Source organism: Aplysia californica, unplaced genomic scaffold, assembly GCF_000002075.1.
Source record: "Aplysia californica isolate F4 #8 unplaced genomic scaffold, AplCal3.0 scaffold00009, whole genome shotgun sequence".
Taxonomy (NCBI): Eukaryota; Metazoa; Mollusca; class Gastropoda; order Aplysiida; family Aplysiidae; genus Aplysia; species Aplysia californica.
In genome coordinates this window covers 2,894,351-2,911,564 of record NW_004797279.1, presented here as the reverse complement: position 1 = coordinate 2,911,564, position 17,214 = coordinate 2,894,351, and the positions used below count along the sequence as shown (strand labels likewise).

At 37.7% G+C, this 17,214-nt stretch overlaps 1 protein-coding gene across 3 annotated transcripts; it reads right to left on the bottom strand.

Moving 5' to 3' along the window:
- Window positions 1-971: 971 nt before the first annotated feature.
- Window positions 972-16,371, bottom strand: LOC101856548 (isopentenyl-diphosphate Delta-isomerase 1). 3 transcript variants are annotated; one of them, XM_013082869.2, is made up of 6 exons: window positions 16,311-16,371; window positions 12,248-12,393; window positions 11,532-11,624; window positions 11,072-11,202; window positions 5,297-5,489; window positions 972-3,845 (listed from the first exon to the last, which is right to left on the bottom strand). In XM_013082869.2, exons 2-6 carry the CDS (start codon window positions 12,390-12,392, stop codon window positions 3,709-3,711), a joined length of 699 nt encoding a protein of 232 aa, XP_012938323.1. In that variant the 5' UTR covers window position 12,393; window positions 16,311-16,371; the 3' UTR covers window positions 972-3,708. The 3 variants fall into 3 exon arrangements, with proteins under 3 accessions (XP_012938323.1, XP_005089881.1, XP_005089882.1); XM_005089824.3 differs by having other exon boundaries at window positions 15,824-16,370; XM_005089825.3 differs by having other exon boundaries at window positions 16,186-16,370.
- Between the last annotated feature and the right edge of the window lie 843 nt (window positions 16,372-17,214).

Genomic DNA, 17,214 nt, shown 5'->3' with positions numbered 1-17,214 from the left:
ACCCCCCCCCCACACCAGAGCACCCATACATAAACCACGCACGGAAAACAAGTTAAAATTCAACTAAAAATACATGTGTATATGTGCATGCCACTGTTGGGTTTAGTACATCAAATTCAACATTCAGCTGGATCAGAGTAAAGCCCTGGATTCTAATTATAAGATCAATATGTCTTGTTGTCTGTACTTTTGTTGACAGATACATGCTTTTCCAAGAGCTCTTATAATTCAGTTTATGGTTTGTGTATTATCACATTATCTGGCAAAGGATAACATCCAGGGTCTGTGTGGTAGCAATTAGCAATTAGGCGCTTCGCTGCTTCGTACAGGAGACCAGAGTTTGGTTACTGAGTTGGGAATAACTTTTTATCAAGTATCCCGGTCTTTCTGCTAGGATGTATTCCTTCGAGCCAGGGTTGACCCTGACAGACAGGGTTGGAAAGCTGCCACTTAAACAAAATACTTTAAAATTGTGTTGATGGGGGCATAAAAAACATCTACATTAAAAAAACAAACATTTTCAGTGACATTTCGATTCTATATGACTTGTCAATATAATGTGTCACGACGCAGTAGAATCAGGTGCTCGTCAATTTCTGGACATATGGGGTAATTTATATCACCTTAAAGTTTACTCACTTGTCTTGCTTATAATGAAAAAACCCCCCATCTGCCTTGAACAGAAGTAGGGTTGTTTCCATTTTTGAATTAGAGGAGGTAGGGGCGGCCCTGATGTAGTGTAACTCCCATATTTTTTTTTTTTGTACCTTTGAGTCCAATTTTTCAATAAAATCCACTCAGAAATGTGTATAATATGCGTAGAGCCCAAAAAAGCAAAAACCGATAAAAATTGCCAAAAATACTGTTTTCTTTGATTTCATATTTCGATGAGCGCCTGGTTTCACCACCATGCCTCACATATTATTGTTCTAAAACCTTTTTTCTTTTAAAAAAAATGACTACAATACACATTGTGAAATCAGAGTCAGTTTAATCACAATAAAACAGTATTACGTTTCAGTAGTTAACATTCAATTGTGCTTCGTCACAAACATGAACTCATTTCTATTATTACACATGCAGGAAATTTCCCTTTCAGACAATTTTCATTCACAACAAAGAGGTAAAAAAGTGTAGTTGAAGTGCAGAAAAGGCATGGCCAAAGTCAGATTGAGCCAACACAAAATATTGTCCATGAATAAATGACAAAAGAGAAATGATTTGCTAAAAGGTGGAGTGGGAGAACGATGTACAGAACAAAAAAGGATAATGTTGCAAACAAATACAAGTGAAACAACATCCTCCATTAATCATCAAGTGGACTCATAGAGTTTGATTCCAAAAAGGACAAAGCAGGAGCAAAGCATCGGGGCTGTAACAGACAGAAAGTTGTGTTACACTGAACCAGGCAGTAGGCCTACCAATGTCATCTTTCTACAACCAGAAAAGATATTCTTTTTTGAGAGTCATATCTTGAGAATAGAGGTAAAAAAAAACACCCAATTTTTCTGGAGCAAGTGCAAACTGGTTTATAGATTGTAACATGTTACAGATACACCCCGTCTAAAGTAATAAATTCTGACTTAACTCAAAACTGAAAACCAAAGAGACAAAACAATTCCTTCATCCTTGAAAGTAAAGATTATAATTAAAATTAGTCACAAGCACTGACCTCCCCTGACTTTATTGCTCATACCCCAAAGAGCATTTCACAATCCATGACCAAATTACCCCAACTGAATTACATGTATCACAAGTTTATTTTGATTTTCCATTAAAACATTACAAGCATTGTTCAGGGACATAATTTCTTACGCATAATGTCTTCTTAACTTTTCTCTTTACGAGAAATCAGAGTGACCTACAATACTGGCATAGAAGTCTTTCTTAAAATCATCAAAGCATTTTAAGAATAATGGATTACGGCATCAACTCTTTCAGAAAATGTCCCCAAGTTTCAATTCTCAATAGCTATACATATGAAAACAAAAAAATGAGATGAATTCAAATACTGTTTTAAGCAATCTTTTAACTTGCCTTTCATACCTTGAGTAGGACAAAATATGTCTAAGCAACCACCTACTCTGTATTTGAATGTTCCCTGTTCATTTTTTCACCCATTTCCAAACCGTCTAGGAAAAATATAAACATGACGTCTATGTTTAAATGAATATGACAATGTGAACATAATTCATGATGGATTTACTTACAGAGATCTTCAACACAGACTCAATAGACTGATAGCGTATATCTATCAATAAAAAGGAATTGCTCTCAGGTGGTTGCATATGATATGATACAGTCATGTGGTTCACTTTGCAGTTGCATTCCTGGAACTATCTGCAACTGTCAAATTTCGTGCCAACACCATATCTCAAACACCGGTATTCTATTTCTACAACACATCTACTTTAATCAAAATAATACAGAGTAACAAAACAGAGAAATGGCCATTCATAACAGGTACAATTACAACGCATCAAAATAAACAGTTTGGCATGAAACAGTCAATAACAGTAATTTTACTCACGCATTCCCCACACATGAGGATTGTCAGTATCCTGAGGGATTTGAATGATGTACAATTTCCTGAACTGAAGAGATTGAATAAATCATTACAAATCAAACAAAACAACAATCAAATAAGAGTGAATAAAATTCCAGGTTTTCAGAACGATTAAATACTGCCTTCCAAATAAAAGTGAATTTGTAAAAAGGGGTGAACCAGAAGTTTATTATCTACCTTTTAGTTGCGTCAGTACATAAGGAACATGTCCGCGAACTAATGCTCTTTTCACTTGGTTATTGTACCCCCCCAATTTACAGCTGGTGAATCGAAGGACCAACAATTTTAGGATTAAGGAGGGCATTTATTTGAATATTGAACAAGAATATTTTTGAATATAGGACAAACATTTCACAAGTTCGCACAACCAACATTTCACAGGTACACAAAGCACCAGTGCTGCTCCCAATTAAAACCTGAGTAGATCATAAAAACCAACTGAACGATAAATCTCCTACTAAAACCCCTGATGGTGAAAAACTGAAAACCATCTGTCTTTCTGAAACAAAGCTTACAACATTAGAGAAGAGCTATTTCTAATGCTCCCTAACAACCATGCCGCCAACCCACATGACTAGTTCAAACATTTAGTGTAGTCACGAGTTTCAAGATTTATGGCACATAAAACAATCACTATTGTATCTTTTAAAAAAGCAACAAAACCCTCAGCTGTCTTTATAAATAGCTGAAAAATTCTCTTTAATCAAAAACACAACTCTGGTAGTCTCCTTGGCACCTCGAAAAACATGATCTGTTATTGAAATTTATCATAGTTTGTGCACAAAATGGTAAAAGAAAAATGCAAGAATATATACAGGAGAGAGTCAAGTCAGCTGAAGGAAATCAAAGATCTTGCAAAAGAGCTGAAGCAATGCCTCAGTGAGTTGAGCAAAAACAGACCTGCATATTCCACTAATTAAATCATAATGGAATACAGACTATAAATTTCCACTGTCTCATTAAATAAAGAAGAGGCCAAGAGAAACAAGTAATAATAAAAGCATACTGAATATATATATTTACTTTAAAAAGGAAAGACGGAGAAGAGAAACCTAGCAGCTGTTTATTTCCAAAGTTATAATAGAAGGAAGGAGGCTAAAACAAGAGAAATGTTTTTCTAGTATTTCTGTTACCAACAAAACTTATATCATCTTATGAATTGTGTTGACATCTGCTTGTGATGTGATGTTGTCCAGGCTGTCCCACCATTTGAACAGGAAGTTTTGGACTATCAGCTTGAACCACGGTGTCAAAAGCATGCCCTTACTGTCAGCTGACTCTGTAGAGGGAACACAGACGTTTCATTAAATTAAAATTGAATATACTGCCATAAACTGACGATACGCCTTTTTAAAAAATTCAAAGCAGTTTCGAGATAAAGGGGCTATTTGTAACCATTTTAAAATGGCGTTCTTCCGAAATTTGACTTCCAATTTATTCAAAATCTAGTCAGTTTCACTCTGACTTTTTTCACACAAGTAGGGTAACCGATCAGGCTTTCGATTCAGCAAATAAAAGAATTTGGGGCAAAAACTAAAAAAAGCTGTTTTGTCAGCTTATGGCAGTATGCTCTTTGCCTTGAGTATTGCCATAAAGTAAAACACTTCTTAGCAACAGTGACACGAAAAAAGACAAAACTTTTTGACTTAGCTGTTAACGATACATGCATAAACTAAACCATTTGACAGATACTGTGCTTGCACTGTACTGTTCTCAGTCTGAGGGTTCTCTGTTACTAAAAAATCAATACTTACATGTTGATTAAAAAAGGTGGAATATAATGACAATCCATATAATTCTACCTTGACTGATTTGATTGATTGAGTGGGTGTTTTACGGCACTATCGACTCAGTTTTGGTCATGTTAGTGCTTATGTACCTTATGACAGGCAATATACAAGGGGGGATGATCTCTCAAGCACATTCCAGTTTACTGTTTAGTAGATCTAAAAATGTTTGACTTAATTTTAAGTTAAACTGTGTTTGAATGAACCTTGATGTATTATATTTCTTTCCATTGTCTCATTGACCAGTATTGTTGACTACGGTACTGGAATAGAAATATAATAGTAAAGGTCTCTGGTCCCCAAAGTGGAGAGGGCTTTGAATTTAGAAGCTTCAGAAAGACAAGGCTCAATTATTTCCAGTCATAAACACCAGACAGAACAGAAACTAAGGTCTATTTTGGTAAGTCATAATAATAATATATATATTCATAAACGAATTCCAAAGCCATCAACATTTTTTTGAAAAAACCATAAAACAAGGCATATATGAGTGTTAAGAATATTTTGATATGCCAAAGATGCAAAAAATGAGCTAACACCAGTACTTTAGGTGCCATGAAAACTATCCTTGAGCAAATATAGCATTTTTAACTTACTTAATTCATCAGTATAAGTAAGTACAACAACTATCAAAAGAAAAAATATGGCGTCGGTAGCCTAGTGGTTAGGCTACCGGACTCGTAATCGTGAGATTGCGGGTTCAGGGGTTCGAGCCTCAGCTCTGTCTGACGTTGTGTCCTTGGGAAAGGCACTTTACACGAACTTCCCACTTGGCTTGGTCCTTTCGGAGACGGACGTTAAACTAGGAGGTCCCGCTTCTTAAATAACTAATAGTGTTGATAGGGGCCATACCATTTCACTATTTTCAGAAAAAGCATATTGCAAAACACTTGCCAGTACACATATTTATCTACTTTTTAAAACTTTATCTTCACATACTTACCAACAATATCTTTGAGCTCCTGCTTACTGACATATTTATAGCTTTTAACTTCATTGGGATTTGCAACAACATCAACATCTCTTTTGATGAACAAGATGTAGTCGATCTCATGCTCGCCCCACTTGTCATCTTTTGGAACATTCTCAGCTTTGTATAAAATGCGAGTTAGGTAGCTGAACTCGTCAAGTGGAACCTGAAAGAAATAAACCTCAAAGTCAGACATGCTTTTAAATTCCTATTTCTGTCAAGACTGCTAAAATCATGTCTAACTTAAATCAGCATTCAAAAATTCTAAAAAGCATGAAAGATGGAGCTTACTGCAAAAATATGTTCAGAGTGGGGCCTAACAGTGGAAAAAAAACTAAAAAGGAGCTTAAATTCAGTGTCAAGAGTTGGAAAGACTGGGGGAGCGCAAGTTAGTGGTACATGTAGTTCAGAAAATATCATAGTCCTCATTGTATCAAATAATTTCATATTGATCTTGCAAATAGCTGAAACAGCTGTAATTGCCCATCTAAATGAGAAACGCGCATTTTCATACAGGACTTCAGGGTCACGACTTTGACTTTGATCACGCACGCACACAAGACCTCCACTACTGCGTGCTTAGCTTTACGAATATCTCAGATCAAACTGGATATTTGGTTCCCGGCAAAGAGGTCATGATTCCCAGTTATACCTTGGCGCAGATATTTTTCTTGTACTCCATGTGTATTTTACAATTTTTAGCTTCTGTTTTCCTTTTTAATCAACGCCCGTGCTTCGCAACTGATGAGTGTAAAGTAAAAAAACAAGGCTTCGACCCGAGAGCATAAACAAAGTACACTGCGTCAAATGTGAACGAACTTTGATGACCCCGCTGACGTGACGGCCGGTCAGCGAGGCACGTGCTCAAACAAGGTCATCGCACATGATGTGCACGAGCAGTTGAAGTTCACTTTTATCGACCGGCCTTGATGACGGTGATGATGATGGCCAGCCAGAACCAAGTTGAACTTTGGTTTAACGCGACAGTGAATAAATCACCCAGAATGACGAATGTCGATCCCTTTCTAGACGTAACTGCTTTTGTTATGCAACCACTGCATGTCTTAAACAACTACTTTTAACTACTACCGACAGATCGTCATCGGAGAATTCTGGGCAGTAACAAAAACCGTTTGAAAATTAAGGTGCAAATAGCCATTAATTATTAATGAAAGAATGTTATTGTTAATGAACCTGAACAAAACTTGTACATTATGTAACGATATCACTCAGCTATTATCCAATCCAAAATGACACTACCCATGAAGATCGATGTATTTTTTCAACCGTTAATCAAAGAAGAGAAAATACCCCCCCCCCCCCAAGTGTTTTGCGTCGCTCGCAACTGCATAGGGTCACATGAGCTCGCGGGACACATTAAACAATTTCAGTTGGTAGGTAATTTTGAACTTTGCTCGGGTGGCGGCCGAAGCTCACTCTTATTGATTTTGGACCACCAAGGGATCTTTATGTTAACGTGCGTAACCTGCACACGCGACCTCCGAGATTTTTCCCCCTTGACCGAGCTAGGAGTAGATATTTCCTACAATAAGATTAGGGTGTGGCTGATAGACATCAGTAAGAAGGAGCCAAGGAGTAGCACTAGAAAGGCTGCCAAAAGATACGTTTAATTTGAGCAAGGTCAGGATGAAGTGAAAGATGCCATAATACCCTCCCTCCCCCCGACCGCCTTCTCTTTGGATCCATTCTTCATTCAGAAAAGCAGAGTCTGGATTCAAATTGTTACGATTGTCCAGTTCGAAGTTGTATGAAGCTCTCGTCCAGTTATCTGGGTCTCTCTTAGACCCATTTAGCCCACACTTTATGATACCTTAGTTGCCCTTTGATAATTTTCCAGGATCAAGTACCATAGGTATTTCAAGAACTTATAACCGCTTATCTTCAGGAATAAGAAATTCAACTCGCTAAACGTCTGCTTCTGACCAGAGCTGTTAAAGTACTTTTAAAAAGGTACTTAAGTACAAATTTAAGTACAATCTAAAATATGTACTTAAGTACAGTAAAAGTACTTTCCTGTAAAATGTACTTGAGTACTAGTACTTCTTAAAAAGTACTTATGAGTACATTTTGAGTACTTTCTGCTAATATGCTAAAACACGTCAGTGCTAATGCAAAACATCATATTGAATAACATATCTAGTATATTTGACAAATTCGGCCATTTATTACTAATTATGTAAACAGTATACAAAGTATTTGAATATACGCACTGAACGTAGGTGGAAATTGTCCGTGAAATTGAAAAAAAACCCCAGCAAACAAACAGACGCAACTAGTGAGTAAGTGATATTATGAATAGAATTTGTTTGAGCAAGACAATATGATCAAATGTAAGTCAGTCCTAGAGGTCGGAAAGTAGAAAAAAGTATCAAAATTGGAAAATGTAGAGACAAAGTTGATCTAAGAAAATAAAAAATGGATGAAAATGGATTCTTCTTTAACAAATCCTCATGGAATCAAGGTAGCCTTAAGCACAAACCACAAAAAAAGGAAAAAAGAAATGTAGGTAGCCTAAAATATTGTTAGATTGATATACATTGAGAACTCAGTTTCAGTTTCAATTGATCATAATAGTGGCAAGACAGAGTTTGGTCACACTGTGTAGTCCACGGCGCCCACGGCAAACCAAAACATGCCTGCATGTAATTTCCTAGAGTCTAGTAAATGTAGTGTAACCAAAAAATCTCTACTACAGTAGTCTCCGCCTAAGATCCCAGTGCTCGGGAGCAAGGGAGATATGGGATCTTAGCCCGACGAAGCTAAGGAAGAATCTACAGTGACCCAAGAACTGACGTGACCCCTGGGTAGGTTTATGACATATGGCGAGCAAAGAGTGGTCATCCTTGAGGACCAATCACAGTAGCATGGTGGCATGAGGCAAGCCATAATATTATATCGTACACTCATTAGCATATCGTCTCGAGATCTTTATCTACGTTTATCCAGTTGCCCCTCCCCTTTACCTGTCCAAAAATTGTAGCCTTCCATCTTTGATTGAGTCCCCCCCCCCCCCCCCACCCCCCCGCCTTTGTCGTTACGTACTATTACGCTGTGACCACACCAATTAAAATTCAGGCTGTCTCGCAATTTCGGGAATAGAGAAAAACTGCCTTCAACTTCAATGGTCAGGGAAGAGTTCACAGTTCGATGTGATCCCGCCTGGAGCGAACTTGTGGGCCCAACCCACCCAGCGAGGGATGAAAGTTCAGGTGGCGAGCTCAGATGCGAGTGCGATGTTTGGGGAAAAGAAACGCCCATCGATCAGTTCACACCTCGGTGTGATCCCGTCTGGGGATCATTGTACTTGTACCGTTTCATGGAGTTTTGCAGCGCATGTGATCACTTTCACAAGAGTGGCTGATCTTTGACGTGATGGGCAGTTCTTTAATCTCAACTTTTAACTCTTGGTTGATCGGCTGTGCCCGCCCGGGTGTTTGTTCCGCAAATTATGATCGGAAATGTCGGCATTTATTCTTTCATTAAGCTTCAAAAGTACTCAAAATGTACTTGAAAAGTACTCAAAAGTACTTTTATAAAAAGTATCGGAGTACAGTAAAAGTACTGGTTCTCAAAATGTACCGGAGTACAGTAAAAGTACCGAAAATTGTAACGTAAGTACAAGTACCGGAGTACTTGTACTCCGTTACAACCAGCTCTGCTTCTGACTCTGAAGTTTGGGGATGCCCTGTGCATGGTTTGACTTCCAGATTCACTAGTCCCACTTTTAGACAAAATGCACCAGAGATGTATCTTCTATTTACTCAGTTCACTTTCACCAAACACAGCAATGACAATTTCTTTCCTTCAGTAAGCCAAAATCAAATGAAAACACGAACAACTGCCTTGGGGCATCCCCCAATGAGGGTTGCCGTATTTGAGGTGATGTAACAGATTCAAACATCTAGTCATACAACTTGTACTTTGGCAACAACAAGACGTGTACGTTTAGCACACAGTATACACACGATAGATAAGAAATCCTGTTTGTTACCTACGACCATTTTCATCTTATTTTTCAAAAAACCCTCACAGATCTTGATTTGCCTGATCAGGACCCTTATTGAGGAATGGCCAAAGGCCGTGGTCCATATCTTATACGATTTTGGCATACAGCAAAAAGACACCTCTACTTCAGTTAAAGCTACTAGTTTGAGCAACACTTACTGTCAGTATGGAGGAAGTTGAACAAATACTTCAAACACCCTCAGCAAGAAATGAATTTATTGATCTCTTGTCAAATTGGGTTTTCAAAGTTAAAGTTTGGAGAACAAAATTTATTTTTTTATCTTGATTAACATAGTGGCTTCCTTAAATGTTGGGGTCATTCCCAGGACCTCGTAGTCATTAGGTAAAAAAAAAATTGTAAATTGATACAGGTTTTTCAGTTGTAGAGATATATGTGAGGCAGCGTGGTGGAATCAAGCTCTCGTCAAAATAATCAAAGTGAAGAAACTTGCATTTCTTCGCAGGTTTGTGAATTTTTATCAAATTTTTGTTTTTTGGCTCAACACCTTTTATGCCCATTAAAGAACTCATTTCTGTGTGAATTTTTCTGATAAACGTTGATTAAAGGCGCAAAAAATGTAAATATTCAGTTACAACGGACTCTTAAGCTAAGGAAATAACTAATCTTTGGCGGCCATTTTCTTACTAATTTTACCTCTGAAAACAGGTGACCCCCACCTCCTTTATTCGCAAATATCTCGACTTGATTTCAAGATAAATGTTTTTTTTTCATCCAAAAAAACACAAGTGAATAACCTTTAAGATTATACCAATAACTCTACATGCCCAAAAATTGACGAGAGCCTGATTCCACCACGCTGCCTCACATATAGGAAAATTTGTTAAGTTTTTGTAAGAGTTTTATAGCAATTGCAACACAAAAAGGACACATAAGTGCTGAAGATTAGAGGTTTTACAAGAGAGTAGCAAACACAAAAAAAGGAGGAGAGATCAGCGTGACAGATGTTAGAGAAGGAAAGAAGGAGCAAACTACTTTAGAGTGCCTGTGAACTACTTACGGAAAAGATTATGGACTTATCTTCAAAGCAAATGAAACGACGAAGGTGCTAACAAGGGGCTGGAGAGGTGACTACCACTTCTTGTAAGTCTCCGGAGACAATAGTAATTACAGCTCACTACACAAATCGATTCTTAAACTCTAGCAATGGCCTCCCAGTAATATGCAGACAGGTGTGGGAATCACCAGTAAGAGGCTAAAAGTATCAAAACTTAGCAAACAAAACAAAACGAATTCAGTAAAATATAACGATTACTCAAACATTCAAAAACCTCTTTCCTCAAAAAAATAAAAACAGCAAATCATTTCTAGACAAAATCCTAACAACATTATTTCTTTAAACCCAAAAAATATGATTGTTCTATACATAACCGCAAAAAAGACTACATTTAACATAAGGACAAAATTGAACAAAAATCATGTTAGTTTAGTGCACTCACTTCTTCAGTCATACTTTTATCTGTTCTAATAATAAAATTTACTTTGTTTCTTTAACACCAAGTTCAAAGCACAGAACAACACATAAAGGAATTATAACATCAAATCACAAGGATACTACACATAGAGAAAAGGTAAAAAGCCACGTAATATCTTTAATAAAAAAAAATATATGAATCTTGCCTTCCATTAGCAAAAGCAAGATGTCATCAAAAGAAATTTTAGAAGGATAAAAATGAAACAGGAAACGCTGTCATGACACTTACCTGTTGAGGCTCAATACCAAGCTCATGTTTGAGCTTCCTCTGAGCTGCTCGTCTCACACCGATGGCAGCTGACTCATCCAACTCAGCAGCAAAGTTGAGTGGATGACTACAGCATGTATTGGTAAAGTGATCTGGATATTGAAACGAAAAGGATGATTGTCATTATGAGGTAACTCAACGTAAGTGCAATGCAGCTGATACACACAAAGAATTATAATACACAAATAAACCTTATTCTTACTTTTAAAACTAATGCTACAAAAATTCCAAATGGATAGTGTGCTTCAAACATCTCACCCAAGGAACTTTGGTTAAGCAAAAAGTACAACACCAAAAACCCATCAGTACTCTTTGTTTCACAGTATATTATATGAAATGTCAATAATATTAAAAGTCAAACTTCAAGCACATCCAATTGAAAGTTTTCCAAGAGAAAATTATTGAATAAAACAAAGTTTACCTGGAAATGTGATTTTCGCTTCAGCTCTTTGCTGTAGCAATAGTTCTCCTTTAGAATTAAACAGGAACACACTGAATGCCCGATGCAGCATGCCTGTAAAGAGATGAACAGCAATGGTTGTCACAGTTGTAAATCATATAGTCAAACCTGCTCTAATGGCCACCTGTCAAAGACAATCATCAGTGCAAACGACCACTTCCGGTTCCCCCTTTTGCATTCTGTACAGCAAAGTCTGATTATCTTCAGTTCAGCCGTGTTTTCCATTAAGAGAGGTTGCTCGAATAGAGTTTTTAAAAATATTGTGATTTTACTATCTTTTAGTTTACAACTGTGTTTGTTTTTAGCAGATCCCGAGGTATTATTTCTTTTGTATAGGCTACAAATACTGACTAAAAATATGTTTCTGAAAAACTACATCATAAAAACATATGTAATAAAGTACCTTTATAGCACATAGAAGTTTTTTTAAGCTCCTTGTTTGTTTTTTTGTTGTCAGATAGAATAGATGAGGGAAGGAATGAAACTATGTCACCTAGAATTTACAGAAATATAGTTGGGAAGACATCATAAAGATTATCTCATAAAATCAATTCAAAACAAAATGAAGTACAGTTCTACCAAGAAAATGAAATAGGTAGATAAATCAAGCAAATTCAACATGATGTTATCCTTCTAAAGTCAGGAGAAAAGGGTACAATTTAGGGTGTATGACTTACCCTTATTTATATTTTCTAACAAATGACACACTTTTTTCGAGGCTGAACCAATATTCTTGTCATTTTCATCAACAAGAATGCACTCTTCTTCCATAAGCTTCACCTGAGTCTCATCCAAACCTTTGAGGACATCATCTCCAGACATTCTAGGGTGGTGAAAAAAAAAAAATAATGTCAGGTTAGTAAAAAAATTAAATAAAAGCGAAATAAAATCGCTCCTCTCCCCCTGCTCCCCAAAACACACACACTTAAGAGCTTTATCCACATTTTTTCAGCATACAAGCTCATGGGATAAAGTATAGTACTGTAAAGAAATCTGTCTTAGAGACCTACCCGTAACAGTGCACAATTCAGGTATAAGTTGATATTTTAATAAAATTCTAGATTGATGAGATTAGTAGAAATAAAGACCTTTCAATCTTCTTTAAAGTAGATATTCTTTGAATCTCCTATTTAAGAGTTAACAAAAGCATGAGCACAAAACTCTACAACCTGAACTGTAACCTCAGAGAAGTACAGTTGAACCTGCATATAACGGAATCGCAAAGGAGCCTGAAAAAAATTTCGTCAGGAAAATTAAGCAGGAGGAGGTTTCTGAGGCAAAAAAGCTTGTAGGGATCAAGGGTTGCTTGTCTGGCTGGCAAACAGTGGTCAAAACTTCACACCTCTCAAGTGCTATCCTAGCATCTCTTACTCTCCGATATGACATGCGTCAGTTCTATCCAATGCCACCTGTGCTTGCATTTCATAGAACCAGTGTTTGATCTATCAAAAACAGAAGCAATTTAGGCCATAAAACATGTCCTTTTCTTCCATCGATAAGCAGTCAACCAATGCCATCCCTTCTACTTCTACACATGTAACAATGATTCAAAAACTTTTTTCTCTGCTGGCTGTACCATCAGAGCAGCAGGCACTGGTCAAACCTCTGGCTACCAAGGATATTTGTCAACAACATCATGAAGTAATGACTTAAGAGGATAATAATTTTTCAAACCGGCCACTGAAATTGGCCTTTTTTGATGTAGGAGCAAGCAAAATTTGTTCACTGAAAAAAGTCATGTTCATACAGTTTTATAGGTTTACAGAATTGGAATTATAAGCCCAAGGATTTCTTTAGTTTAGTCTAAAGTTGTATGATGTCTCAACCATATTGTTCTTGATTTAAATAATAATAATAACAAATGAGTATGTGCATTGTCATTACGTATGATTGTGTCATGGTTCAAAGTAATCAGAGTCCTGCTTATTTGCTTGTTTTAATGAAATGTGCTGCATGAAATTTTGTCAACATTTTGATTTTGAATTAATTTAAGTCTTGAGCTTGATACCTTTTTTAAAATCCATTTTTATAATTTGAACATTGAATTTCACCACTTCTACAGCTCTTTCTTATCCAATGAAGAAAACCTACTTTCAGACAATTTGAAAATTCTTTGTGGTACCGGTCCTTTCACTTGATACTAATTTACTATTGTGTCACAACGCGGTGGAAACAGGCGCTCGTCAATTTATGGGCATGTGGTATCACCTGAAAGCTTATATTCATTTGCTTTGTTTTCAGTGAAAACAAAAATTCCTGTCTTTAAATACTAATCTGCGATTGACAGAGAGGTGAGGTTGCCAGGTTTCAGTGGTGAAATTGGCGAGAATATATATATGGCTGCCAAAATTTGGTAACTCCAATCGTTAAAGAGTCCTTGACAACAGAAAAATGAAATTTTTGTGCCATTAATCAACGTTTTCCAGTAAAATTCACATTGGGAGTGTCTTCACATGGATATAAAAGGAGTTGAAAGTTTAAGGCAAAAAACAGAAATTCTATATAGATCTATAAATTTATATATATATATAAGAACAACGAAGTGACTATTTCTCAGAAAGCCCGGGGAAATTTAAAACTTGATTCTATATTTCTTCTCCGAAAGGTTTCCGTTCTCGAGACTTTTGGGTTATTAGTGAGATTTAGGCGTCATCTTTCATTCTGCTATCCTGCGAGGACTGGGAAGAAGCATTTTTTGTATCGAAGTCAATTTCTAGAGCTAAAGTTGTGCTTGGGGCAACGTTCCCAGACTATACTTCATCTGAAAATGCCTTCAAAGGGTACAGCGAGAAAACAAGAGCTTGACCTTGGCAGTAACCTATTTTGCATTTAGTCACACCTAAAGCAAGAACTAAAATCCTTCATGTAAACCCCAAAAAATGAAACCCCCTTACGCGCCCCCCCCCCCTCAGTTCACACTTTACACACACACGTGTGCGCTTGGGCCACTCCATTCGCAAATTATCAATAAATCTGGAGAACGGAAACTGTTCGGAGAAATAGAGTTCAAGTTTGTATTCCCGAGCGTTCGAAGAAATAGAGCCGGCCTAAAAATGCTTGTTTCTCCGAATAGGTTATTTTGACGAGGGCCTGATTTCACCACGATGCCTCACATAGCCAAGCTTCTCTGTAATTGGTTGCTAATCAATTTTCGATGTTATGTTTCTTCGGCTGTTCCCACCCCCCTTACTTGAGCCTAGATCTAGATTTAGATCAATACGTTTGATGCGCGGCGAGCTAAGATATAAAACCGAACAACTGCAAAACATAAAATTAACTCTACTCTTGGGGCCAAAACCTGTAAATAACAATAGCGGGGTGGGAACTACCGAAAAACTACCCAATTTTCCCCGTGCATGACCATCGCGCAAGTCTAGATCTAGATGAGTCAAAACTGGCCAGTTCATCAGTTACCAGTCTAGCACTAGGCCTACTCAAAAGGTTGTAATTGGAGAAATGCAGTTATGTTTATAATACTGTCAAGCGCCATTTGCCGATCAGCGCAATCTTAAGATGGCGCAGAACCATATGACGATCCACAGAAAGCGCGACCATCTTGAGAAGGGCGGCGCGCCATCCACGGACTATTTCAGAAAATGAAAAGAGCTGCGCGATCGTAAGATTGTGCAAAGCAAGCAAGAATTGTGCCATCTGCTGATCGCAGTTTTTCAACGTTGGTTTGGCAGGAGACCGAAAAGTAATGTGGCAACCCAGAATGAAAGGGGAAAGCAAAGCACTTAGAATCGAAACGCAAAAAGTCAAAAGAGAAAGGCAGTATGGGGCAAGACTTGCGTCCTCTTTGAACCTTTTAAAACATTTCTTTGAAATTAATGACAATAAATTCTGCGGCGTTTTGTTAGAGAACTTTGCAAAATCGTTTGTTTGAGGGTGATGGCGCGTCGCGCCCATCTCGAGATGGGCGCACTTTCTGCGGATCGTCATATGGTTCTGCGCCATCTTAAGATCGCGCTGATCGGCAAATGGCGCTTGACAATACCATCAGCTTCATGATCCTCCTGAAGTAGGAGAGGCAATAGGATTGTTGATTTGACTGTATTGTAGTAGATCTAGATCTAGATCTAGACCTACTTCCACAGTGATATAGATCTAGATCTAGATTTTTAGATCTAGAAATCTAGATCTAGATCTAGATCTAGATTCTAGACTTTAACTAAATCTACCCTAAATCTAGTCTAGGTCAGAAGGATTTTTTTTCTCTCCATGAACTACAATTGACTCAGGATAATGCTAACCTGGAGGTCGTAGAAAAACTGAACTTCTGAAACTGACAGCATGGAACTGAGACTGAAGTAGATCTAGTGATCATTTTTTGTGCACTCATCAGCAGCTGACAAGAAAAAAACTGACTCGATTGCCTTCTTTGCTGACAATTTGCCACACTGACACTGGCACCAATCCTACTCTTAGAGACAGGGAATCTAACACATGGCAAACATGTCGAAATCGACCTGTTTGACCCCTTGAATGACAACGTCACTGTTAATGATCTGCACAAGACTGATCGGGATGCCATAGTTGATATAATCGATGAAGGCATCACAAGCTGAAGTTCTGAAACGTGGAATTCTTTCTAGATTTCTAGAGAATCTATTACCTGCACGTAAAAGAAATCCGAACTGGCAAAAAAGCAAGAACAAAGTATTACTAGATCTAGATCTAAGTGTTCACAAAAGGAGAAGCAGCATCTGCAAGCAAACAACGAGACTTAAAAAGACCTACGACGATACAGTCGCTACACCTAGCTAATTTAATAAGTCAAGAATGAAGAGAATGAAAGTAGGATACAGTGCAAGTATGGCCTGATGTTTGTAATCCCAGATTTTTATTCTTTCCTTGCACTCTTCGAGGAAGGGGGGAGTGGCAATGTTGTACACGAAGAATAACGAATACAAAACACCTTCATTATAATCTAAAGAGAGTACTAAAAAATCTAAAACAATGAAAACCAAATAATTGTTCTACATTAGTGATTCATTCTATTTTGGCTAATTCGGATATTCCTAGATCTTGGCCAGTTTTTACCGCTGAAAATGTTGATACTAAAATAATTCTGGCTGTACAATTTTTTCGTGTTCTAAAACAAAAGAGCTAAATCAACTAGTAGACTGAAAATATCGCTCATTTAAGGAGTAAATTAGTTCTTTGGCTTGACCATGGGCTTGACCGATCCGATTACGAGAAGCGTTAAAAAAGTGTTATTATACACTAACAGCCTTTCCTCACGAAATACCTAGTGTTCAATCTCATTCCCCTGTCTACTTCTTCACCTCTTCATCTCATCCCATTCCCCCTTCCTCCTCCTCCTTCCCTCCTCCTCCCCCTCCTCCTCCCCCTCCTCCTCCATCCGTGGTTATCACTGCTGCCACCTCCTCCTCCCCCTCCTCCTCCATCTTCTCCTCGATCCTCCTTTACAGGAATACCAAAAATATGTGAGTGGCGCATAGAAATGAGGACAGGTTGAGTCCAAAGGTAAGATCTCCTCTGTTTTGAAGAAGGCCTTGTGTGTATGTGTATAGTAGGCCCATGTCGTATGTTTGTACGCTTGTATAATATGTATCTTTACCCTTGCATACCGAATGTTCGAGTGAGTGAGTAAGTGTGTGTGTGTGTGTGTGTGTGTGTG

Excerpts from the sequence above, each read along its gene's own strand:
- LOC101856548 (XM_005089824.3), bottom strand. The coding sequence starts at position 16,128 with ATGCCTTCATCGATTATATCAACTATGGCATCCCGATCAGTCTTGTGC. Across the intron at positions 12,394-15,823 it reads AGTTTTTCTACGACCTCCAG|AATGTCTGGAGATGATGTCC; the intron begins GTTAGCATTATC and ends TCACCACCCTAG. Across the intron at positions 3,846-5,296 it reads GGAGCTCAAAGATATTGTTG|AGTCAGCTGACAGTAAGGGC; the intron begins GTAAGTATGTGA and ends TTCCCTCTACAG.